General features: G+C 50.1%; 1 protein-coding gene across 5 annotated transcripts; it reads right to left on the reverse strand.

The window, feature by feature from the left end:
• Nucleotides 1-876: 876 nt before the first annotated feature.
• Nucleotides 877-24,341, reverse strand: LOC129176614 (filamin-C-like). Of its 5 annotated transcripts, none has more exons than XM_054766838.1 (47): nt 23,749-24,338; nt 17,341-17,589; nt 17,177-17,274; nt 16,913-17,063; nt 16,700-16,818; nt 16,552-16,629; nt 16,201-16,363; nt 15,929-16,129; nt 15,074-15,211; nt 14,862-14,988; nt 14,645-14,781; nt 14,371-14,564; nt 14,187-14,300; nt 13,979-14,122; nt 13,780-13,903; nt 13,395-13,715; nt 13,143-13,312; nt 12,955-13,072; nt 12,605-12,867; nt 11,944-12,541; nt 11,692-11,865; nt 11,339-11,501; nt 11,088-11,248; nt 10,836-11,003; nt 10,584-10,707; nt 10,368-10,524; nt 9,973-10,089; nt 8,263-8,452; nt 8,159-8,182; nt 7,762-8,009; nt 7,493-7,592; nt 7,066-7,206; nt 6,874-7,002; nt 6,627-6,800; nt 6,392-6,553; nt 6,049-6,252; nt 5,825-5,977; nt 5,635-5,757; nt 5,322-5,561; nt 4,910-5,179; nt 4,678-4,815; nt 4,496-4,611; nt 4,254-4,386; nt 3,955-4,131; nt 3,673-3,891; nt 3,395-3,601; nt 877-3,335 (listed from the first exon to the last, which is right to left on the reverse strand). In XM_054766838.1, the coding sequence occupies exons 1-47, from the start codon at nt 24,122-24,124 to the stop codon at nt 3,148-3,150; spliced, it is 8,283 nt and encodes a 2,760-aa protein (XP_054622813.1). In that variant the 5' UTR covers nt 24,125-24,338; the 3' UTR covers nt 877-3,147. The 5 variants fall into 5 exon arrangements, with proteins under 5 accessions (XP_054622813.1, XP_054622816.1, XP_054622815.1 ...); XM_054766841.1 differs by lacking the exon at nt 9,973-10,089 and having other exon boundaries at nt 13,395-13,485; nt 13,555-13,715; nt 23,749-24,337; XM_054766840.1 differs by lacking the exon at nt 9,973-10,089.
• Nucleotides 24,342-25,326: the final 985 nt, after the last annotated feature.

Genomic DNA, 25,326 nt, shown 5'->3' on the forward strand with positions numbered 1-25,326 from the left:
TCATTCCCAACCCGGAGGGAGCAATCCACCCTTTTCCGACTGAGAACCATGGCCTCGGATTTGGAGGTGCTGAGTCTCATCCCAGAAGCTTCACACTCAGATGCAAACCGTCCCAGTAAACGCTGCAGGTCACAGCTCGATGAGGCCATCAGGACCACATCGTCTGCAAATAGCAGAGATGAGATCCTAGTGTCCCCGAACTGGACTCCCTCGACACCTTGGCTGCGCCTAGAAATTCTGTCCATGAAAATTATGAACAGAATCGGTGACAAAGGGCAGCCTTGGCGGAGGCCAACGTTCACCGGAAACAGGCTTGACTTACTACTGGCAATGCGAACCAGGCTCCTGCTCCGGTTGTACAAGGACTGAATGGCACGTAGTAGCGCGCCACCAATCCCATACTCCCGGAGCACCCCCCACAGGACACCGCGAGGGACACGGTCGAATGCCTTTTCCAGGTCCACAAAGCACATGTAGACCGGTTGGGCAAACTCCCAAGTACCCTCCAGGACCCTTGCAAGGGTGTAGAGCTGGTCCAGTGTTCCGCGACCAGGACGAAAACCACATTGCACCTCCTGTAGCCGAGGTTCGATTAACGGTCGTACCCTTCTCTCCAGCACCCTGGAATAGACTTTCCCAGGGAGGCTGAGGAGTGTGATCCCCCTATAGTTGGAACACACCCTCCGGTCACCCTTCTTGAAAAGGGGGACCACCACCCCAGTCTGCCAATCCAGAGGTACTGTTCCCGACTTCCACGCAATGTTGAAGAGACGTGTCAGCCAAGACAGTCCCGCAACATCCAAAGCCTTGAGGAATTCAGGGCGAAACTCGTCCACCCCCGGAGCTTTGCCACTGGGGAGCATTTTGACTACCCCAGATACCTCAGCCACGGTGATGGAACTGTCCGCGTTCGTATCCTCAGTCTCTGCTTCCTCTAGGGAAGGTATGTCAGTGGGATTGAGAAGGGCCTCAAAGTATTCCTTCCACCGCCCAACTATATCCTCAGTCGAGGTCAGCAGGCTCCCGTCCCCACTGTAAACAGTGTGGACCGGGCACTGCTTCCCCTTTCTGAGGCGCCGGACGGTTTGCCAGAACCTCTTCGAGGCCGACCGAAAGTCGTGTTCCATGGCCTCACCGAACTCCTCCCACACCCGAGTTTTTGCCTCGATCACCGCCGAAGCCGCGTGCCGCTTGGCCTGCCGGTACCCGTCAGCTGCTTCAGGAGTCCCACAAGCCATCCATGCTCGATAGGACTCCTTCTTCAGCTTGACGGCAGCCCTGACCTCTGGCCCTGACCATATCCATTTCATTTTTATTTCATGTTCTAGCTACCTACCCGTAATGCAAGAAGGCACTAGACCCCCCCCCCACAGCTGCCGTCATGACATCAAACAATGGCTGTCTCAGAATTTCCTTCATTTAAATGAAGGAAAAACGGAGTGCATTGTTTTTACCCCCGATTCACCGCACAGTGAAACCAATTTTAACACCCCCACCCCTCCTTTCGCCCCTGCTGTTAAAAACCTTGGTGTGTTTTTTGACAACAGTCTAAAGCTCGATAAGCAAGTGAGTTCTGTGGTCAGAGCGAGTTTCTTCCACCTCAGGCTCCTGGCAAAGGTGAAGCCCTTTTTGTCTCGTACAGATCTTGAAAAAGCAATTCATGCTTTCATCAGCTCGAGGCTTGATTATTGTAATGCCCTCTACACTGGAGTGAATCAGTCCCTCCTCCGCAGGCTCCAGTTGGTACAAAACGCAGCTGCTCGCCTTCTTACTAATACTCCAACATACTCCCGTATCCCTCCAGTTCTCCTTTCTCTCCAATGGCTCCCGGTACAGTCTAGAATACATTTTAAAGTCTTTTTATTTGTGTTCAAGGCCATTCATGGACTTGCTCCAGCATACTTGGCTGAGCTTTTAAGTGTCCGTCACCACTCCAGAGGCCTGCGCTCTTCTCAACACACATTAGAAGTCCCAAGGATGAAATACAAAAAATGGGGAGATCGCTCTTTTGCTGCGTTTGCCCCCACACTTTGGAACTCCCTTCCACCTGCGCTAAGATCTCACAGTGCTTTCAGTTTGGAAATCTCATTTAAAAACTCATTTATTCAGACACAAGATGATTGTAGGTACTGTATTTTCGATGTGAGTCTGTGCGTGTACATTACTTTTGTTTGAGTTGTTGTTATTATATCCGATTTCATCTTACCCTGTTCTCATTTGTTGTAACCTGTTCTTGTTCTTGAGCTTCTTGGGCACCACTGGGATGTTGTAAGGTGCTGCACAAATAAACTTTGACTTTGATTTGCTGCTGCCTCCGCAACCCAACCTCAGATAAGCGCAAGAAGATGGATGGATGGCTTCTATACAACACAATGGGTCACGGGTGAGCTGGAGTCTACCCCAGCTGACTTTGGGTGAGAGGTGGGGTACAATCACAGGACACCTACATACAAACATTCACAGCTACGAATCATTTGCACGGTTGTAACTTGTGTTTGGGATGTGGGAGGAAGTCGGACTACCAGAATAAACCCACACAACAATAACAACAACACGCAAACTCCACAATCCAATCTGCAACCTTCACATGCTAACCACTGCTCCCCCACGCTGCCCACATATTTGATGACATTTCATATTATTATATGACTGCAGATGACGAATGCGATGATTTAAAAAAACTTGTGATTTATTTTGTTTTAAGGCTTGCCTGTGCTGCCATCTGGTGGCCACAAACAATAATAGCGCAGCCAGTGTTGGCCTAACTTTGGTAACAAGAAGTGGAAAATGTTCTGGTGCGGGGATGTTTCAATGTGTGTGTCGCTGGCGCTCCGTGCAGGACAAACTACACTTCCTGCAATCGAAACGACACCAAAGACGCCATCAGAGCTTTAATGTCATGACAATGTTTGTTTTTGTCTTCCAATGCATCACGCCTGCACCGAGTCAACGTGTCGAACGAGCGACTCATCAAGTCTTTCTCCGTGAGAATGAACACACTCACAGTTCCATCACCTCTTTGGAGAGTTCTGGCAGTACTCCTAAGCGCCTCAAAACCACGATAGCAGAAAGTTTTGGCAGTCAAAACAGGAAATGGAAATTGAGTGGGGATGAGGAGGGGGCGGAGTCTAGAGCAAGACTCCACCTTCAAGGCACGGTGACGTGAAAGGGACTCCCGGGGACGTGGTCGTCGCCCCATTTTACGATGAGGATGTAGTTTCCCACCTCTTTGATAGTGTACGTCACGTTGTACAACCTGTGGCCCGCGTGCTTGACGTAGACCTCCTCGCAGGGCGCCTTGGGCCCGTGCACGCCCACCATCAACATGTTGGTTCCTGCAAGCAGGAATATTCAGCACCAAGACTTGCATTTGGACATCAACAATGGACTTTACCTGCTTTGCTGCAGTCCACCGTGAACGAGTTCTTCTGGCCCACAAAGGCCTTGGACAGGCCGGCACCTCTGGAGACCACCTTACTGGCATCCGAGGAGAATTTGGGCAATGAGGCAAAGGCAGCACCCGCAGCGGGCAACTTGGTTACAGTTTCCACAAGAACAGATGACGTCTCATGAAGACTTGGACTCCCGGACAGGCGAGGACCTGAGAACATGCACACCAACATGAGGATCCAGAACCAAACCAGCGCGCCAGGAGTTCTGGTCCAAACCCACCTGAGACTTTGGCCTTGAAGGGGCTCCCAACAATGTGCTGGGCTCCTCCATACTTGATGGAGACCAGGTAGTTTCCGGGGGCCATCGGGGTGTAAGAGATCCGATAGCCGTCACAGCACTCCTGACAGTTCATCTGGACTTTGGACGGGCCGTCGATGGTCACCGACAGAGCGTCACAACCAGCATTGCAAGTGTTCACAGTGAACTCTGCGGTCACGCCTAGAAAGAAAAGCCCATCAGAACCAACCTGTTATGACCGTCACATCTGTCTTTTCAGCAAACCTGTGGTCCCGCCCTCCAGGCCCAGTCCAGAGGCCAACACCTTGCTGGGGTCTCCCACTTGACCGAGTTCTCCCACTCGGATCTTGAAGGGGCTTCCGGGCACGTGGCTCCCATTGAAGCGGACATTGATGGAATGGATGCCGTTTTCTTTGGGGATGAACCTGATGGCGTGCTGATCTGCAGCCAAAAACAAACAGTCTCAGGACGCTTTAGGACGGAGCAACAGCAGGCTTGGCCTCTGACCACATCAACCGTATAGTGGTTGACATTCCATACTTATGTATGCCCAGATATCTCACCACCGTCCACTTGGGTGATGAAACAATCTTCCGTGGCGCCAGAAGGTGCGTGGATCTTGGCGTCAATCAGGCCTCGAGCTCCGTTCAGCTGTACGGCAAAGCACGCTTCCTGGTTCACCTTCAACCCCGAGTCCTGGGGAGAGACAACAGCATGCTAACAGGCTGCGCCAGTTTAGCTAATAACGTCTGTACTTGGGATGTGGAACAGAGCATGAATGTGGAGGCCTGTGCTGATGGGTCACCTGAAGGCTGGTGATCGTGAGGCGGCGGGCGTCGTCAGACAAGGTTGCCACTGGGACAATGAAGGGTGAGTCCGGGATGTGCTCGTCGTTGAATTTAATGGAGACCTCATAATCGCCTGGCGGAGCAAGTGATGAGGGGCTGGACACCATCAAGAGTACTTTTACATCTCATTTCATCTCACCAGGCTCCTGGACCACATAGGAGACCCCACAGGAACCATCCTTGCGGTCCTCAAAGGTGATCTCGGCCTTGCTGGGCCCCTCCACGGCAATGGACAGCCCACCCGCCCCTGCCTCTCTCGTCCAGATGCTGAACTCAGCTGGAAGACCACCTTAGACCTGAGCTGCAGTACCCTCGGCGGCCACTAGAGGCCGGACCAACGTGGGAGTCACACTAGCAGTTATTGTACCCACCTGGAATGCCGGTCACGGCTCGTTCCAGACCTGTGCCACCCGCTCGCACCTTGTGGGCCCCTCCCTCTCCCAGGGGTCCTACAGTGAACTGGAAGGGGCTCCCGGGGACGTGCTGTCCTCGATATTTGACATTGACTACGTGCGCTCCCATCTCCTGGGGTACGAAGCGCACGCTGTACGTGCTGTCCTCGCCTCGGATGATCTCGGCGTCCTCGCACTTACCGCCGGGACTCGTCACCTGCGCTGTCATCTCCTGGTTGGCGGCCTCACCTGTGGTGGCGGACACATCTGAGCTGAGGAGGTGCAGCAAAAACTCATCCCGTGAAGGTCATGTGGTTCCAACATCATTCAGCCGCCATTTTTTCATGTGCACATACACACATGCACAGCGAGTAGACGAGCACACACACACCCTGCTGCGGCGGCGGCCTCCCACCAAAGCCGCTCAGACTGTCCCGTTCTAGAAAGTCTCCAAAGACGTCTCGAAACGGCTCTCCGACCTCCGTGCTCTCCTCGACACGCACTTCCCGCTTGGTCTCGCCTGCACGCGTCTTGCTGATCTCCGTGCGCTCGGTGCGCGTGTACGTGTGGCTGCTGCGCGTGAAGCTGCGCGTGACACGCTCCTGCGCTGAGACCATCTGAAACCAGTTTCCTGCCGGGGGACAGAAGGGTGGTTCAAGGATGTAGGAAGCGGGCAGAGCAGGCATGGTAATGTCACAGCTTACCTGGGATTTTGAGGTTGAGGTCACAGGTGCTGCCCACGGTGGCAATGGCGGGCGCCTGGCGCTTCCTGGTGATGCTCTCCTTCATTCTGCCCTCGCCAAACACTTTTACGGTGAAAGGACTTCCTGTTGCCACAGAGGAACAGGTCACATGACTCTTCCAGCTGTCCTTCTGAGCGTGTGGGCGGTGTACCTGCGACATGCTGGTCTGCAAACTTGATGTTGATGATGTAGTTTCCGGGCTCAGTGGGACAGTAGGTGACGCGACACGTGCCATCCTCCACATCCTCACAGTTAATGTCCACTTTGCTGGGACCCTCAATGGACAGCCCCAGACCCCCGTAACCTGCCAAGACAGACTTGTTCACTGAGACAGTGTGACAGCAGGAAGCAAGCAGAGGGGGGTCAAGGAAGTACCGGCGGTCCTGGTGTCGACGAAGAAGTGGGCCACCTCGAAAGTGCGTCCCTCCACCAGGCCCGGTCCAAACACTTTCACCTTGCTGGCATCACCGATCTCCGACTGGGCCACCATGATCTTAAACGGGCTGTTGGTCACATGTTTCCCCCCCTTCTTCACACGCACCACGTGCTCGCCCACTTCCTTTGGCGTGAACGAGATTCCTGACAGGACAAACACTTGAGTTTTGTTTTACGTCAACGGTATCGTCAACAATTGCGAGAGAAAGCTCAACTCATCACGACTTAGATGTGACGTTAATCCCAAGACCGGTAGAACAATTGGAGCAGGCGTTGAACGTACCGATGTGTCGGTTGGGAAGTCTCTTGAGGACACACGCCTCCTCGCTTCCGGATGGAGCTCGGATGGTCGCCGTCAGACTGCTCAGGTCCGTCTCGGTGATCCTCAAGGAGACGTCAGTTTCCGTGCCAACACTGAGCTGGGATGAGGTGAGAGGGGCGTGGCCTGGAGATGCACACACAAGCTGCATCACGGGTACGAAGCCACGGGCGGCCAGTGACCTCGGCCGTTTCGGTACCGGTGATCTTGCCGATGAACGGACTGCCAGGGATGTGCTTGTCGTCAAACTTGACAATGATGTTGTAGTCGCCAGGCGCCGTGGGCAAGTAGGACACGATGCAGGTGCCATCTTTGTTGTCCTTGCAGCTGATCTCGGCTTTGGACGGTCCTTCCACCGCCAGAGACAAACCGCCTGCGTCCACACGGATCATGAGAACCGTCTGGGAATTTCCACAAAAACACACGCACTTTTAAGAATGCAATACCTTCTCCAGCGTCCTTGGTAGCAATCATGAAGGTTGCTGGTGCGTTGGCGATGCCGTGGCTCAACCCGGGGCCGTATGCGGTCACGTGACCGCTGTTAACGGCGTCTACAAAAAACTGGAGCGGACTTCCTGTGGAAGACACAGAAGTCAGTGCATGTTCTGATGACTGAAAGGTCAGACAGCACCACGTACCTGGGATGTGCTCGCCGTCATACTTGATATCCATCTCGTGCAGGCCGCGCTCGGTCGGCGAGTACCTGACGGTGACGGTGCCGTCCTTGTTGTCTGCGATGTGTGGGCGGGCCGCGCGGCCGGACGGCATTCGCACTTCACCTGCATGGCGCACAGTGTCAGACACGGAGTCAGTCGTTAGGGTTAGGGTTAGAGAAGGTTAGGGTTAGAGGCTTAGGGTGAGGGTTAGGATTAGAGAAGGTTAGGGTTAGGGTTAGAGAGGGTTAGGGTTAGGGGGTTAGGGTTAGAGAGGGCTAGGGTTAGAGAAGGTTAGGGTTAGAGGGTTAGGGTTAGAGAGGGTTAGGGTTAGAGTGTTAGGGTTAGAGAGGGTTAGAGTGTTAGAATTAGACAAGTTTAGGGTTAGAGGAGTAAGAAAAAGAAGTCTCACCTGTGATTTCTCCTGTCTGCACGGTGAAGGGAATGACCAGACTGAAGGGGCGGAGCATGGCCTCCATCCCGTTAACGGGGACCATGGGGTCGTCTGTCGCCTAGTCAAACAGACAAATATGGGCGATTTATGGTGACATTGTATGTGTGTGGCTTAAGCGGATGATCATGCAGTGATGATCTGTCGCAGGGGGAGGTCACATGATCCCTGGCCAGACACTTCATGCATGAACACAAAGGTAAGACAGCGACGGCGTGCGTGGGACTCACCAGCACATGAAAGGGACTGTTGGGGATGTGCTCCCCTCCAAAGCGGATGGTGATCACATACTTCCCGGGCTCCGGCGCCGTGTAATAAATGTCAAACGTTCCATTCGCATTTTCCACCACATCCACGTCAAGCTCGGCGCCATCAGGGGTGGAAACCTTGCAGGTGACCTTGCCTTTCCCAGCAGCCTTGGCATCAACTGTAATTATGGTCTCCTCTCCGATCTGGATGGTCGGGCCCACGCCGGATCCTAGCAAGTCATAGCTGACTGCCTTAACACTTGGTTTATTTAAAGTAAATTATTGAGCTATGACAGTAAGAACCAATCAGCATGTGTCAAGCTTTCAACAGGAAGTAACATGTAACAGGGGAACAATGAATTGGGTGAAATGCACTCACCTGAGCCGTGTCCTCCAATGGACACTGTAGGACAAGGAGAGGAGAGTAATCATGAATGATGAACAAGTGACAAGATAGGACAGCTTGTGAGGGCGGGCCCTGACCTGTCACATGACACTTGCTGGCGTCCCCGGTGGGAATGGCGTGGATGCGGTAGGGCGAGTATGGGATCTCGTCCCCGCCGTACTTGATGGTGATGGTGTAGTGTCCCGTCATGTCCGGGACGTAGGACACGGTGTAGGTCCCATCCCGATTGTCCCGGATGTTTGCCTTCTTGGGCTTCCCCTCAAGGTCCTGGAGACACGTGGACTAAGTGCATGAAGAAGGCCGCGTGACAAAGGAAGTGCTCCCCACCAGAGGTCTGCAGACAGCTAACTCAAAATTTGAGGCTGAAGACAAAGACTGGTCCCCCTCCCCTAGTCTGTCTCCTGTGCAAAATACATCCCGTTGTGGTGACGCACAGCAAAGACCGCCACTCAAAAGAAAATAGTTCCTACTCGGAAATGCTGTCCACATCCATGTGCCTCCAGCTCTTCGTGATGAAGATGAGAACACACTAGATGTTGACTACAATCTGGTGTGAAGAAACATCACTAAATGCTCTCATCTCATACATGAACAAGCCTGCATGCCCATTGGCTGGAAACATATCGACCACCAAACACACTTATTAGCCACAGTTTTTTAAACGTTTTTCAACTTGAATGCTTTGAGATCGGACCTGAAATCCAAGCAGGATATCACCTTCTTCTTGACAGTCTGGAATGCAACATGAGACCAGTGGCGGCAGCAACGACACACGACATCACATCAAACCACACCATGTCTGCACATGTCTGGAGTCATGACCCAAAAGTCTTGTGTCATGACTCAAAAGTGTTGAGTCATAACTCAAAAGTTGTGTTGTGACTCAAAAATCGTGTCATGACTCAAAAGTGTCAACGCATGACTCATAAGTATCAAGTCATCACTCAAAAGTGTTGTGTCAATGACTCAAGAGTCTTGTGTTGTGACTCAAAAATGTCGTGTCATGAGCCGTGAGTGTGAACTCATAACTCAAAAGTCTTGTGTCATGACTCAAGAGTGTCACCTCATGACACAAAAGTCTCAAATCATGACTCCAATGTGTCGTGACTCAGAAGTGTCTAGTGACTCATCATGACTTAAAAGTCCTGTGACTTAGTGACTCAAAAATCTGAAGTCACGACTCAATAGTCTTGAGTTGTTGCTCAAAAGTCTTAAATCAAGACATAAGTCTTGTGTTGTGATTCAAACTTCCAAAGTCATGACTCAAAAGTCTGGAGCACCGATTCAAAAGTCTCACGTTGAGACTCAAAAGTCTTTAATCCTGACTTAAAAGTCTCAAGTCATTGCTAAAAAGTCTTAAGCCAAGACATAATTTTTGTGTTGTGACACGTCGTTAATGTTTAATCATGACTTAAAAGTCTTGAGTTATGACTGAAGCCATGTCAAGTCATGTCATGTCACAAAAGTCTGAAGGCATGACTGGAAAGTCTCGAGTTGTGACTCGAGTCTTGAGTTGTGACTGAAAAGTCTGGTGTCATGACTCCAGGCACTGCAGAGGATGAGATGGAGATGGAGTTAGCTGTGAGTAGTAATGAGTACTTACAAATGAACATGAGTTTATGAAGTTTTTTGTTAGGATTTCGTTATACTTTGATGACCTGAGCTGATCTTCATGAACAAGGCAGGCGGGTGGGAAGTGGTGCGGATGTTGGTTGGTGAGTTGAGGTCAGGGTGGTGTTGGTGGGCGAGGCAAGGTAAGATAAGGTAAGATAAGGTGGCGGCCTTACGCGGCCTCTCTTAAGAATGGAGAACGGGATGGTTTTCTTGACTATATGAGACTCCCAAACCCGGGTGGCCCAGTCCTGCACAAACACTGAGGCCTGGCGCCCGCACCCGTCTGGACCCTGCAGCGACAGCGACACATCCCCCAGCAGCACAGGAGGTCACATGGACAGTGTCAGGGGTTAAAGGGTGAAAGGTGACACTGAAACATTTCATGTGCTAACGCTAGGTGATTAGCAATGTGCTAATCACAGTCAACTCGCCCAGCAAACTAGCTAGCTTGCCCCCAGCTAGCAGCTTCAAATCAAAACGTCACATTATAAAAATATTTGCTTTAATCAACTGAAACATTGTCTGGCTCAAAAAGGACTCAAAAAGGACTTGTAGTTCTTGGACTTACCAGAATCTGAACCGTGAGCAGTCCTTCGCCAGCATCTCGGGCGTCGATGGTGAATTCCACCGGCAGACTGGCGGGAATGCCGGATGAATTCAGACCAGGACCGTTGGCACGGACCTTGCTGGCATCATGAGCAGGCAGGGTCTTGATCTTGAATGGACTGAAAGGGTTTCCAGACATGAGGCCGGCAAAAAAAGACCTTTTTTGACTATTGACTACCTTTGAGGGACCTCCTGCTTAGCGTACTTGACGCTCACGGTGTACGGGCCGTCATTGGCAGGAGTGTAGTTGACCGTGTGAGTCCCGCCACCGTTGTCTTTAACACCGACGGGCTCAGCGACACCTGCAGAACAAGCAGAAGTTCAGCTTCAGATATGGGACTAGTTTGTAACATATTTAGACACACTTAACTAAAGTTGTCCATGCAGGATTTGAAGAATCAGAAGACAGTCTCATGCTCCACACTGTCACCTGTGGGGCCAAAGATCTGGACCTCCAAAGGGGCAACACCAGCTTTGCTGCTGTCCACTGTGAAGGTCTGACAGACGTGAGTGCGAACTCCACTTCCAAGACCTGGTCCAGAACACCTCACCTTTGTGGGATCAATCAGCTCTTGCACTGGGACGCGAAACGGACTTCCTATAAAGATGAGTGCAGTTGTTGTCAGAGAATGCAACCCTGCAAGTCCCTGTACTGGACGTCAGTCCGCTCCAGATTCAACACCTGGAATTGGAAGTCCTCCAAAAGTGACGTTGACGTCATACTCTCCAGGACTGAAAGGAATGTACTCCACGCTGCAGCTGCCATCTTTGTTGTCCTTACACGACATCTTCGCCTCCGAGGGGCCCTCGATGGCAAGGCCAAGACCACCTGTGCCAGCACCCCTGAGGAGGACAGGACAGGAAGGAGTTCAGAACCTTCAGAAAACAATCCCAAACATTCACCATGCTTCGGTCATGTTGAAGTTAAGTCACCTGGTCTCCACTGTAAACTGGTTGGGTTTGCCGACCAGACCCTCCTCCAGGCCCGGCCCATAGGCTTGCACTCGACTCGGATCACAACCTTCAGTCACCGACACCCTGAACGGACTCTTGGGTAGGGCATCATCATCGCACGACACTTCAATGAGATGCAGTCCTGCAAAAATACACGCAATAAATGCATGGTGCAGCCGTGGAACATGTCACAATATACTGTGTGTGTGTGTATGTGTGTGTGTATCAGTGTAACATGTCATAATGCACTATGTAAGATAATGGTCTAGCGTGTTCCTGTTAGCATGCTACATGCTACAGTCATGTGAAAAAATCCAAGTCAAGTGACTGACCGTCCTCGAAGGGCGTGTACTCCACCCGGCACGTGCCATCAGCCTTGTCTGTGATGAAGGCATCCGTGTTGGCGCCTGACGGGTTGGAAATGAAGACTTTAACATGGCCGCTGGTGCTCTTGTAAACACTGCTGGCGTCCACGATGAAATGTGTGCTGACTTCTCGCAAGACTCCTGGTGAGGACCAACACCAAGGCAGGGTTCAGAAACAAAGTTTTACAAGCTTGCGGTCCTAGCGCTCGACATGCTCACCTCTGGGTTCCACCCCAGGTCCGTACACCTCAACCCCGCTGACGTCCAGGGCCGGTTCCACCCGCAGGTGGGTGGGGAACTTTGGCACTGGGTGTCCTCCATATTTGACAGTGATTGTGTATGTGCCGTGGACCTGTGGGATGTAGGTGATGGAATAGGTTCCGTCACCGTTGTTGTCCACATGGACCTCGGCTTTTGAGCCAGACACAGAGATGATCTCGATGGTAAGGTCCGCATCTCCGGCTTTGGAGCAGTCCACCAGGAAGGATGCAGCCTCGTTGACCTTCCCGTGCTCTAGCCCGGGGCCGCTGGCCGTCACTCTGCTGGGGTCAAACTCGGACTGGACTGCCGCTTTGAAGGGTGACCCGGGGATGTGCTGGTCCGCGAATAGGATGTTGATGGTGTACTCGCCAGACTCAGTGGGCAGGTAGGACACAGAGCAGGAACCATCACCGTTGTCCTGGCATTCGATTTTGGCCTCGCAGGGCCCTTCCACTGTCAGGCCCAACCCGCCGGTGCCGGCTCCCTTTGTGTCGATAGCAAACGGGGCCAGTTTTCCCACTACGCCTCCCTGAAGACCTGGACCGTAGGCTCGCACCTGTGAGGAGAACAAGTCAATGCAATTTAACGTCCCTTCAACTTATGTATGCAGGAAACTCACCTTGGAGGCATCGGGGGGCATGATTCCCTCCACCGCCAATGGACTTCCTGGGATGGGGTTCCCGTCATAGCTGATGTCCACAGTGTAAGGCCCCTCCTCCGGTGGAATGTACCTCACGGAATGCATCTCATTGGCTGCGCCCGACTCTATCTTGCACGGGATTGGTCGATGAGATGAAGAAATGATCTTCACATCCAGTTGGCCTTGACCCCCGGCTCCCAAAGTGCTGATGCGGAACTCCTGGTCCTTTCCGACATCCATCTCTGATGATGATGATGATTCACACACCAATGAGGCCAAATAAAATATCTCTGGCATCACATCCCAAAGAAAAATAAACATTTACTAACTGTTGTCAAGGCCGTGAACTTGGATCTTGCTGAGGTCGAGAGGCGGAGCTACCGTGATGTGAAATGGACTTTTCGGGATGGGGTCGCCCCCGTGGAGCACAGTGATGGACAAACTTCCCTGAAGGGCAAAAACCACCATGGATATCGCTTGATGCCTGCTCAATCCCTTGGTCACAGGTAAAGCGCACCTGTTGGGCTGAGGTGTAGCGGACCGTGTAGGAGTAGTTGTGGTTGTCGATGATCTCAAAGTCGCGTACGGCATCGCCTTTGGCGGCACTGATGAAGTTGACTTGAGGTTGGGCTTTGCCGGCTCCTTTGGTGTAAACGGTGAAGTGGGTCGGCTTTCCTGCTTCGACGCCTTCATAGGGAAGAAAAGCAATGAAGCCAAAATTCGTCTAAGATGGAATGGGATACTTTTATGTGTTTGAGAAGCAGCTGACCCAACTTGTTCAGTCCAGGTCCTTCTGCCCTCACTTTAGCAGCGTCATGAGAAGGATCCACTTTTATTCTGAAGGGGCTCAGTGGAATTTCCTGTTTCAACAATAACATCAGGCCTTTCACATCTTTTATTTTGTCTCTTAGTAAGTCAGATGGTCTCACCTGGTTCGCAAACACCACCATGATGGTGTACTGACCAGACCCCGGGGGTGTGTACTTCACCGTGAACGTGTCGTTGTCGTTCTTAATGATGCCGAAGTCGATGTCGGCCTCGGCGGGTCCTACCACGCCAGGCGCACACTTGATGCCGATGCTGACGTCGCCTGAGTTCACAAGCAACGTGGTTACATTCTGCGGTTCCCATGACAACAGAAAAGAAAGCCTCACCCTGTCCCGCCTCGCTGCAATCCACCGTGAAGTAGGTCGGCTCATTGGCCTTCAGTCCGCTTCTTTCTACTCCGGGACCGTAGACCTTCACGTTCTCCGGGTGGCTGCCCTCGCCGATGGTCACCTGCTCACAAATGCACACTTGTCAACTTCGAGAATCACTTGCATCTTCCAGATGTTCCTTGAGACCTTGTCGTACCCTGAAGGGGCTGTTGGGGATGTTGAGCTCTGCCCACGTGATGATGATGGTGTGCTTGATGGACTTTGTGGGGACGTATATGCACAAGAAGGTGTCATCCCCGTTGTCCCTCATGTCCACGTCGATGGGGCACCCTTCAGCATCCTGTGAGGGACATCAGCATGAAGGAGTCATGAAGAAGATACTCAAGTGGTCAGGGAGTCCTCACTTGAGCATAGAGCCTCAGCTCGCCTCTGCCGGCTCCTTGGGTGTTGATGGTGAAATCAGCCGGCTTGTTGACGATGCAGCCAACGGGGTCGAGGCCCGGCCCGTAACACCTCACCTGAGGAAGAGATGACCTGCTGTCAGAAACCCGGGTCAGGACGGACATAGCCGACCTTCATTGGTGAGACCTTCTCTGGGTGGAGGTCAGTGGCGGCAGGCAGAATGTGCGCCACGAAGGGGCTGTCCTTGATGTCCTCGTCGTCACATATGACGTGAATGGCGTAGTCGCCGGGCTCGGTGGGCCAGTACCTCACATCACATGATCCGTCTCCTTTATCATCGCATTCGATCCTGGCCTGAGACGGACCCTCGATGGAGAACCCTGACCACGGCCGACACATTTCAGGTCACAAAAAAATCTTCTGATTCTGACTGGCCACATTTGAAGCTGTGAGGACATACCCAACGTTCCCACCTCCGTCCCAATCGCCTCAACCACAAAGTCGGCGCTGTTTCCCACCATTCCCGTCTCCAGACCAGGACCCCAGGCCCGCACTTTCTGAGGCCCCGCCTCCTCGCTCACGTGGACCTCAAACGGGCTAAAGACAAACACAGAACATTCCAAAAACTCTTTCAGTTATGTATCCAAAGTCAAGATGGCAGCAGGTAGGAGGTTCACCTGCGTGGAATGCTGTGACCGCCCCAGGTGATGGTGATGATGTAACTTCCTGTCACGATGGGGTAATAGCTACACCCGTAGGGGCCGCCGTCCATCTCGACCACCTTCACTGGCTCTTCCGGGCCATCTTCAGTGAACACGTGCAGAAGCACAACCTTAGTGCAGGTTGTGGGTCGCCTTCAAAAATCTTATTATAAGGTGAAGGTGCTCACTTGGGCCCTTCACCATCACTCGGAGCTCGCCACTGCCGCCTCCTTTTGTGTAAACTTTAAAATCTGCCACTTCCTTCACTCGCAGACCTTTGGGTTGCAGACCTCGGCCGTAAGCCCTGCAGGCGTGTGGGTTGCAGGCTGTGTGGACCAATCAGAAGGTGGCGCTAGTTAGCTTGTGTTCAGTAACAGCGTGGAAGGGAGAACAGAAAATGTGAATTGAGGGCATCATCTGAGGAGGAAGAGGAAGCAGAAATCAGCTGATGAGGTTAAAAAAACGATTGCACAAGAGAAGCCACCCGCATCGCCTCTGAGCCCTCGTCTCAGTGACGTTTGATAGCAGATGAGGCGGAGGTCACCCTTGCTGAAGGTCGCTGGACCTCTCATGCATTCACAAGCACACGCTCGCTGGACTTGAAGAAGGACAATGCAGGCGGAGCCATGCTGTGAAGCTAGACCCTGCCAGTCCAGGGATGCGGCAGACAAGGTGCCAGTCACAACACGGACCCCGCCTGTACTAACTTGGTCGCCTGGATTTGGGCAGCGTTGGAGGCGGCGCTCTCCATGGAGAGGTGCTTAGCGACTGAGGTACAAGCTGCACCGGAGATGCTGGCAGGGGGGCACTCTGTGGAACTGAAGGAGTGAAGAGCAGTGGTGAAGCATGTGGTCTAGAGAACGCACACCCAGTCCAGTCCAGCAAGAGGAGCATCTGTCTCCAAGTCAAATAAATCAAAGCACCTCAGTGTCCTTCAAGGTCTAGTGTCAAGACTCAGGTGTCCAAGTCACACGGGACACGAGAATCAGCACAACAAACACATGCTAAAGGGGTGACACTAGCAGAAAGGGTGAAAGGTCTACCTTCAGCAATGTGGACTGGGAAGGGGCTTCTGGGAATCTGCTGACCGGCAAAGGTCACATAGACTGTGTGTCGCCCCTCCAGGACGGGAACGTAGGTGCATCGGAAGATGCTGTCACCTTTGTTCTCCAGGACTACCTCCACTGTGTCCCTGTGGTCGTTTGAATCTGCAATGACCACGCCCACATCGCCGGCGCCAGCACCTGGTGGTCCACAGATGAGACCTTTAGGGAGTGCAGGGACACATGAGGTGCTTTGGGGATTGGCTGCTGACCAGCTGTGTAAATGTCGAAGTATGTGGGCTTGGTGGCCATGTTTCCCAAGTGCTGCAGTCCCAGCCCACGGGCCTGAACCCGGGTGGCATCGCCCATGGCTTTGGAGACGTTGACCATGAAAGGACTCCTGTCAATATCCTGGCCCGCAAACAGGACCTTCACCTGTGACAGGCGAAAACACAGTCAGATTCTAAAAACCCTTCAAGGAAGTGAAAACAAATCACTAGCGAAAATGTTAGCACAGGTGTTAGCATGTTAGCTGCTAACTTGCTATCACCAGAAGCTCCGTCTGAGATCTCTCAGTGGTTCTGATCTGCGCAGATAGCAAGTCATTGGTTTATTGAGCTTACTTTATGAAGTCCCTCCACTTTGGGCAGGTAGACCACGGAATAGGTTCTGTTCTTGTCATTGTTGGGGATCACTCGAGCCTAGAAAAAAGACATTTTGTGTCAGCACCCAGTCCACTTTGGTCAGCTCAGCTGTGTTGTATGTCTCCACCTCCTCCGTGTGACCCTCCATGTCCTCCACATAAACCAGAACTTCGCCCAGTCCGGCCTCTACTGTCTCCACAAGAAACTCTGCTGGCTTCAGAACCACGTTCCCTCGAGGATCGATACCTTGGACCCAAAGGAGACGTTGAGGCCATTATCATAGTCAGCCAACACAGCTAGGACTGTAAACATGTTGGGATTCTGGTGTTGTTGGTCCCACCCAGTCCAAAGGCTTTGGCTCTCTTTGGATGTAGTGTCTTTGCTCTCAAGGGGGCGCCGGGTTTCAGTTTGGCTTTGGGAAACTGAGACAAATAGGTCATGACTGAGTGCTCGTCCACATTGGGGTCGACGATCTCCTCCGGAGCAATGACCTGCACACACGGGGACACTTCCCAATGTGAGGAAGGAACTCTTCCAAGACACTCCAAAGGACAAAGGAAAAGTTAAGGAAATGGACAGGTAGTACAGAGGCAGGAAAAGGGACCTGAGGTACGCCCAGCCAGTCGTCCGCCTGCTGCATGGCCTCTCTGGCGTTCTCCACTGGCTGACTCGGATCCCAAATCTCCCAGTCTGGACAGAGACCTGAGGGACATCACCACTTTCAGCACCAGCACACACAAGTGGACGGATGAGGTCTACGGGTCATACCGGGGGCACAGTTGTCCACCAGAGCTCCCAGGGCTTTGCCGTCCCTCCAATCCTGGTGGAAGTTGGTGATAGGCAGCTGAGGCACCTTGTTCTGGATCCAGCCCAGAAGACGCTGCTTGGGGGTCAGCTTCTTGGCGTCCTCGTCATCCTCGTCCTCCCACATGGGCATGGAAATGGAGTAGTGAAGGATCAGGGTCCAGACCAGACCCAGGATCAGCTTCAGGTTCCCGTCCACAATTGCTTTGGAGTCTGGAGTATAAGGAATTTTCATTAAAAGATCCTCATTAGCGTAGGCTAGACCCCTTGCTTGCCACACGACCAAGGATTTAGGAGGCGTGATAGGAGGATGGGTGTGCGAGGACACACACATGAATATAGCATGACCTTTGACCTAGAAACATCTCACAAATGCAGTAAAACCTGACTGATGTGCATACACACACACTTTTGAGGGGGACCATTTTGTGGCAAGTGTGTGAAGAAAACTTTTCAATAATTTCTTTCAATTAATTTCATTTGTACACAAAAAATATTGTAATAGACATTTTTGTTCAATTAATTCCACTAAATCAGATGAGAAAAAGACGGGGTGTGTGTGTGTCAGCTGTGCTTGCAGTTGTTTCAAGTCAAGCTGAAAAGGAACACCCCCACCGAATCCCCAGTCCTCCTCCCGCCCCAGGTCTTGTGGCGCAAACAAATCATGTTGTTCAGATTCCAACTGAACTTTACATTCAGTCACATGACCTTAACTTTGTCAGCAGACTCATGAGATGAGTCATTATTACTGCTGACTCAGCATAACAACACTGATGCATCATGGGATGGCACATCACACACATAAACTATATATGTTTGTATATGACCACTGTCATACATGATCTACTGTCTTACATGACCTACTGTCATACATGATCGACTGTCATACATGACCTAATGTCATACATGATCTACTGTCTTACATGACCTACTGTCATACATGATCTACTGTCATGCATGACCTACTGTCTTACATGACCTACTGTCATACATGACCTACTGTCATACATGATCTACTGTCTTACATAATCTACTGTCTTACATGATCTACTGTCATACATGACCTACTGTCATACATGATCTACTGTCATACATGATCTACTGTCTTACATGACCTACTGTCTTACATGACCTACTGTCATACATGATCTACTGTCATACATGATCAACTGTCTTACATGACCTACTGTCTTACATGACCTACTGTCATACATGATCTACTGTCTTACATGACCTACTATCATACATGATTTACTGTCTTACATTACCTACTGTCATACATGATCTACTGTCTTACATGATCTACTGTCATACATGACCTACTGTCTTACATGATCTACTGTCATACATGACCTACTGTCTTACATGACCTACTGTCATACATGATCTACAGTCATACATGACCTACTGTCATACATGATCTACTGTGTTACATGACCTACTGTCATACATGATCTACTGTCATACATGACGTACTGTCATACATGATCTACTGTCTTACATAATCTACTGTCTTACATGATCTACTGTCATACATGATCTACTGTGTTACATGACCTACTGTCTTACATGACCTACTGTCATACATGATCTACTGTCATGCATGACCTACTGTCTTACATGACCTACTGTCATACATGACCTACTGTCATACATGATCTACTGTCTTACATGATCTACTGTCATACATGATCTACTGTCATACATGACCTACTGTCATACATGATCTACTGTCATACATGACCTACTGTCATACATGATCTACTGTCATACATGATCAACTGTCTTACATGACCTACTGTCTTACATGGCCTACTGTCATACATGATCTACTGTCTTACATGACCTACTATCATACATGATCTACTGTCTTACATTACCTACTGTCATACATGATCTACTGTCTTACATGATCTACTGTCATGCATGACCAACTGTCATACATGATCTACTGTCATACATGATCTACTGTCATACATGATCTACTGTCTTACATGATCTACTGTCATGCATGACCTACTGTCTTACATGACCTACTGTCATACATGACCTACTGTCATACATGATCTACTGTCTTACATGATCTACTGTCTTACATGACCTACTGTCATACATGATCTACTGTCTTACATGATCTACTGTCTTACATGACCTACTGTCTTACATGACCTACTGTCTTACATGATCTACTGTCTTACATAATCTACTGTCTTACATGATCTACTGTCATACATGACCTACTGTCATACATGATCTACTGGATCTACTGTCATACATGACCTACTGTCATACATGATCAACTGTCTTACATGACCTACTGTCTTACATGACCTACTGTCATACATGATCTACTGTCTTACATGACCTACTATCATACATGATCTATTGTCTTACATTGCTGACCACACGACTAAAAGCCCGGACTTTCGGCTGTGTGTTCAGCGCAGCTCTTGAGGCAGAGGGAGTGAGGTTTACCAATGTACACTCGCACAGCCTCACAGGCTGGCATCCGTTACACTCACCCCCTCAAACCTCACTCCCATCCGGCTCATGCACCAATGTAACTGGCACTGTTTCGCACCTTCCCGCACCGGGGCCCGAACCCAGGACCTTCGTAATGGGAGGCAAGGCCGCTGACCAGACGACTAAAAGCCCGGACTGTCGGCCGCGTGTTCAGCGCAGCTCTTGAGGCAGAGGGAGTGAGGTTTACCAACGTACACTCGCACAGCCTCACAGGCTGGCATCCGTTACACATGATCTACTGTCATACATGATCTACTGTCTTACATGACCTACTGTCTTACATGACCTACTGTCAGACATGACCTACTGTCAGACATGATCTACTGTCTTGCATGACCTACTGTCAGACATGATCTACTGTCATACATGATCTACGGTCTTACATGATCTACTGTGTCTGTGTAGGCTCTCAGTCGTACAGGAGTTGACCAACAAGGGAAAGGCTTCTTGAGACGTCATCTGTACTTCTGTGAAGAAAGGGGCCGGACGTTTCGCTCCTTATCCAAAGAGCTTTGTCAGCAAACTAACAAGTGCTGGTAGCCTAGGCCTTAAATACAGTAAGAGTGGGCGGAAATGGTGTGCCAATGCCCTCCTCCTATTGGTTCCTTACACTAAGACTGGGAGGAGTTGTGGTCTAATCCTCCAATCTGAGGTCTCTGATACTCGCCACAAACCCTTTTGTGTTCTCTATATGATGATCAGTGTTGCCTACCAATGGGGATAAGACTGTTTTTACGTATTTAGCTACATTGTACGTGGTAGAGTCAATGCTACAGACAATGGGTCTGAGGGGAAACCCTTCCTTGTGAATTTTTGGAAGGCCATAGATACATGGTGTAGCCTCCCCAGGGTATAACCTATGATACATCTGTCTGTCAATTACTTCTTCCTTCTCTAACTTTTGGAGACAGTCTATGATTTCTTTCTTATACCTACTGGATGGGTCCCTTTTAAGTTGCTCCTATGTGTTGGAATCACTAATTAGACTTTTTATTTTTTCTTCATAGTCCAATGTGAGAACCACTGTGCATCTGCCTTTATCAGCTGGTAAGATGGTGATGCTCTCATCTTTCTGTAGAGCCGCTCATGCTTTCCTCTCACCTACCGTGATATTGGACGGTGGTGGTTTAGCACTACTGAGAAGGGCCGATATTCTCAGACGAAGGTCCCCTGCCTCTGTTCTAGAAAGGTTATTGTTCCTGATGGCCGATTCAGCTGCTGTGATATAGTCTACTGTGGGTATCGTTTTGGGAGTTACTGAGAAGTTAAGACCCTTGGTTAATACTGCCTTCTCTGTCTCCGAGAGGCTTCTGTCTGACAGATTTTTGATCCAATTTTCCTTAGTATTGGTCTGATTCCCCCCATCCTTAGTGTTTACGACAAGCTGTGGTCGATTTTCCAATAGAAGTTTCTGGAATTTTCCCTTATGCCTTTCTTTGGTTTTGCTATGGTGCTTCATATAACCCGATTTAGTAAATTCACAAACCTCCTGATGGGTTTCGTGCATAAGCTTGGTTTGCAATCTCTGATAGAAGGTTTCTACTTCAGACTGTTTATTTCTTATCTCTATGCGGTGGACACCAATGTCAAATTTACTCGTGAGGATGCTAAAGAGAACCAACTAGCCTTCTTAGACTGCAAGGTAATTATTGGAGAGGACAGACAGCTACTTACAGAGGTCTTTAGAAAGGCCACACACACTGACCAATACCTGCTTTTTGAATCAAACCATCCACTACAACATAAACTAGGGGTTATTAGGACCCTCCAACATAGAGCGGAACAAATACCAACTAGTGCTGAGGGAAGGAAAAAGGAGACACAACATGTCCAGAGAGCGCTCTCAACCTGTGGGTACCCGCGGTGGGCTTTTAACAAATGTCAAAAGAAGAGAGTAGGGAAAGAAACCCAAAAGCCCACAGAAGCAAAAAGGAGAGGAGTGGTAGTCCCTTATATAGCTGGGGTCTCCGAAAAACTCCAGAGGATCTTATGGCAACACAAAATTCCAACCTATTTTAAATCAGTAAATACCCTGAGACAAAAATGAGTGCATCCTAAAGACAAGGCTCCAAACCAAAAACAGAGCAATGTGGTCTATTCCATCCACTGTAAAGATGAGGAATGCAAAGAGCACTACATTGGGGAAACTAAGCAAATGCTCCAAAAAAGGCTTTATCAACATCGCAGGGACAATTCTAGAGGTCCTCAATCAGCAGTACATCTACACCTTAAAGCAACCAATCACTCTTTTGAGGACAGCGAGGTAAAGATTTTGGCCAAAGAAAACAGATGGTTTGAAAGAGGAGTAAAGGAAGCTATTTTTGTCAAACAACAGAACCCATCATTGAATCGGAATGGTGGTTTGAGGTTTAATTTGGACCCTGTGTTCAGCAGGTTACTGAGACCAAAACCCACAGTTCTTAGTCATGCAAATGAGGTGGAGCCAGGGCCGAGCCAGAACAATAGATGCTAACAAGCCAGTATCAGAGTCGTTCATACCCAACTACAGGGAGCTACACTTCCCTTTGATCGGAGGTGCTAATGGCAGGAGAGGATTAGACCACAACTCCTCCCAGTCTTAGTGTAAGGAACCAATAGGAGGAGGGTGTTGGCACACCAATTCCGCCCACTCTTACTGTATTTAAGGCCTAGGCTACCAGCACTTGTTAGTTCGCTGACTAAGCTCTTCGGATGAGGAGCAAAACGTCCGACACCTTCTTCACAGAAGTACAGATGACGTCTCAAGAAGCCTTTCCCTCGATGATCTACTGTCTTACATGACCTACTGTCTTGCATGATCTACTGTCATACATGATCTACTGTCTTACATGATCTACTGTCTTACACAATCTATTGTCTTACACCAGTGGTGTCAAACTCATTTTCATTGAGGGTCACATCGCAGTTATGGCTGACCTCAGAGGGCCACTTGTAACTGTCAGTTTTTATGAATCTGAAGATAAATATAACCTCATAATATTATTACACAGTTGCCCATGCATTAGATTATTATATTTTTACTAACAAAATGATGGATAACTTGCTTCGAAATGAGAAGTGAAGTGAGAATGTCATGGTGACAAGCAGACATTCAAGTATTTGTTTTTGAAAAATGCTTGGAATATCTTGCTGCATGATTAGATGATACTGACGTTTAGAAGAACCGCATGCAGTACAATTTTTCTGTCAAAATGACACGTCAAATACATTTAGAAGGGCAAAGGTGAAGTGCATTATTGACATGCATTATTCCAAGGGTTTCGCGGGCCGCATAAAATGTTGTGGCGGGCCACATCTGGCCCCGGGGCCTTGTGTTTGACACCTGTGTCTTACACAATCTACTGTCATGCATGATCTACAAACATGATCTACTGTCATACAGGATCTACCGTTACACAGGAGCAATAGTCATATGGGATCTGGTGTCATACATGATCATATCAATGGTCTCCATGTGGAAAGCCTGCTTCTATTTTGAGGGCAGGAGGGAAAAAAGCTCAGCTGTCGCCTCGTCAATCAGAAGACCCCCCCACACACACACATCCCTCACGCTACGCCCTCAGAGGACCCCCCCACACAAACACAACGAAGCTCCGCCCCAACAGGGCAGCTTCTTTTTGTACATCTTTGGAACCACCTCTGCGTTCTGTCAATCACAGGTGGACACGCCCCTGTGTCAAAAGTTTGCTTTTCTTCCGTTATGTGACACTGGAGCCTGTTGGGGTCTCAGAGGTCGGAGGTCACTGCTGGAGGCTGCTGATGGCAACAGCTGCTTCACAGCCCCCCGCCCCCCGTGCAGCCATTCGTCAGGGATGGCTGGAGGCTCCACCCATACCTGACAGGACTCACCTATGGACACAAGGCGGATGTGTTCGCGCTCCAGGAACTCCAAGGCCACCGACACGTTCTCCAGCTTCATCTGGCGGAAGTTGGGTCTGGCGTGGTACTTGCGGTACATGTTCTTCTGGCTCAGAACCTCCAGAAGTCCAATCAGCTTGAGGCCATCATCCAGATCCTTCTGCAGGTCCATGATGCGCTTGTTGACACACTTGAGGTGCTCGTTGCACCACCTGGTGAACGTGTTCTGCTGGATCTTCTTCCAGGGAGCGTCCTCAGCCAGGTCCTTCTCGGTGGCAGGCAACACCTCCTCTTCGCCCTCCTCCTCCACCTTCTCCCGCACCACAAAGTTGTGGAGTTGCTGCTGCTCCATGTGGTCGCTCGCCATGCTAGTCCTTGCTCACTGGCAGGAGCGTCCTCGGAGGCTCATGAGAAGCTGAAAAGTGGCACCAGATTAGTGGACGGCAGCGGCCAGCGCAATGAAGACAAGCGTCCACAAAGCCAGCGATCGTCAGTGTGCAGGACTCCCTGGAATGTTCTTGCCAGACCATAATAACACTCAGCCTGATAGCCATCCACCAGCTCATTGGACGAGGAGGGCGGCTAGGAGGAGGGGTCGGACGGGGCCGGACGCCCCACCCCCACCCCAGGCCGTGTCTATTTTTAAGGTTCACACAGCAGAGGGACACTCGGGCCCCCCAGGGTGACGTCATCAGCTGGCATTGACAATCTTCCTCCGTATCATTTGATTAAATGTGATGAAGGCGTAACCATGGAGACTAAGTAGCACTTTGCTACGTGTTAGTCACGTTTAACTCTGGTATCGTGCTACAAAGCAGTAATAATCAGCATCATAACGTCATGGACTAACCTGATACCTGATCCATGACCCGCTTCCTGCAAGTCAAGGTAATAACATGCCGGGTGGGTCCCCAAGATGGCCATCAGATCACTTCCTGTTATGCCCAGGCGACGTGGGGACCACCTAATGCAAGATGGCCGCCTGAGTAACTGTCTGAGAGACAAAGGCTGCATTTCCCTGTCTGACAAAAAGGAGCACCGAGATAACCCAGTTGCTTTTTTTAACGACTGAAGAAGAAAATGTCACTTTGGTTAAAAAAAAAAAAAAAAAGTCACATTTGGAGTCCAAAGACCAGATGCAGAAAGACACCTTAGTATGTATTATTCTACACTGGTCACTAGGTGTCACTAATGTTACATTTGCCACCAAGATGTCCCAGAAGTAAAAAAAACAAGGAATCTCCCGATGCTAATTGTGTGTCTGTATTATTTTTGTCTATCATATTTTCTCTTGTTATGTCTACTATATTGGGTAATATAAGTGAAAAGGTGATATTTCATGTGTAGAGAGCTCTAATAATGTTAAAAAGCGTATTTAGAAGATCGTCAACAGGTTAGCTACGCTCTTGACTACGAAAATATTCCGTTCCAACTTTGTGGAAATTCACTTAACCAATCAACCGTGATAAACGAGGGTTTACTGCAAAGGCAAAAAAGACAATTGGGTGGGTCGCCCTGCCAGCAAGGTGGCCTTTATTTTTCTGTTTAACTGTTTATTTTGACGCCTCA

The sequence above is a fragment of the Dunckerocampus dactyliophorus genome, chromosome 2, assembly GCF_027744805.1.
Source record: "Dunckerocampus dactyliophorus isolate RoL2022-P2 chromosome 2, RoL_Ddac_1.1, whole genome shotgun sequence".
In the NCBI taxonomy this organism is placed as follows: domain Eukaryota; kingdom Metazoa; phylum Chordata; class Actinopteri; order Syngnathiformes; family Syngnathidae; genus Dunckerocampus; species Dunckerocampus dactyliophorus.

Bases quoted from the DNA above. Each gene is read 5' to 3' on its own strand.
- LOC129176614 (XM_054766838.1), bottom strand. From the start codon at position 24,124: ATGGCGAGCGACCACATGGAGCAGCAGCAACTCCACAACTTTGTGGTG. The intron at 11,866-11,943 runs GTGAGCATGTCG...GGTCCTCACCAG, and splicing joins ACCTGGGGTGGAACCCAGAG to GAGTCTTGCGAGAAGTCAGC. The intron at 4,387-4,495 runs GTGACCCATCAG...GTCTCTCCCCAG, and splicing joins TCACGATCACCAGCCTTCAG to GACTCGGGGTTGAAGGTGAA.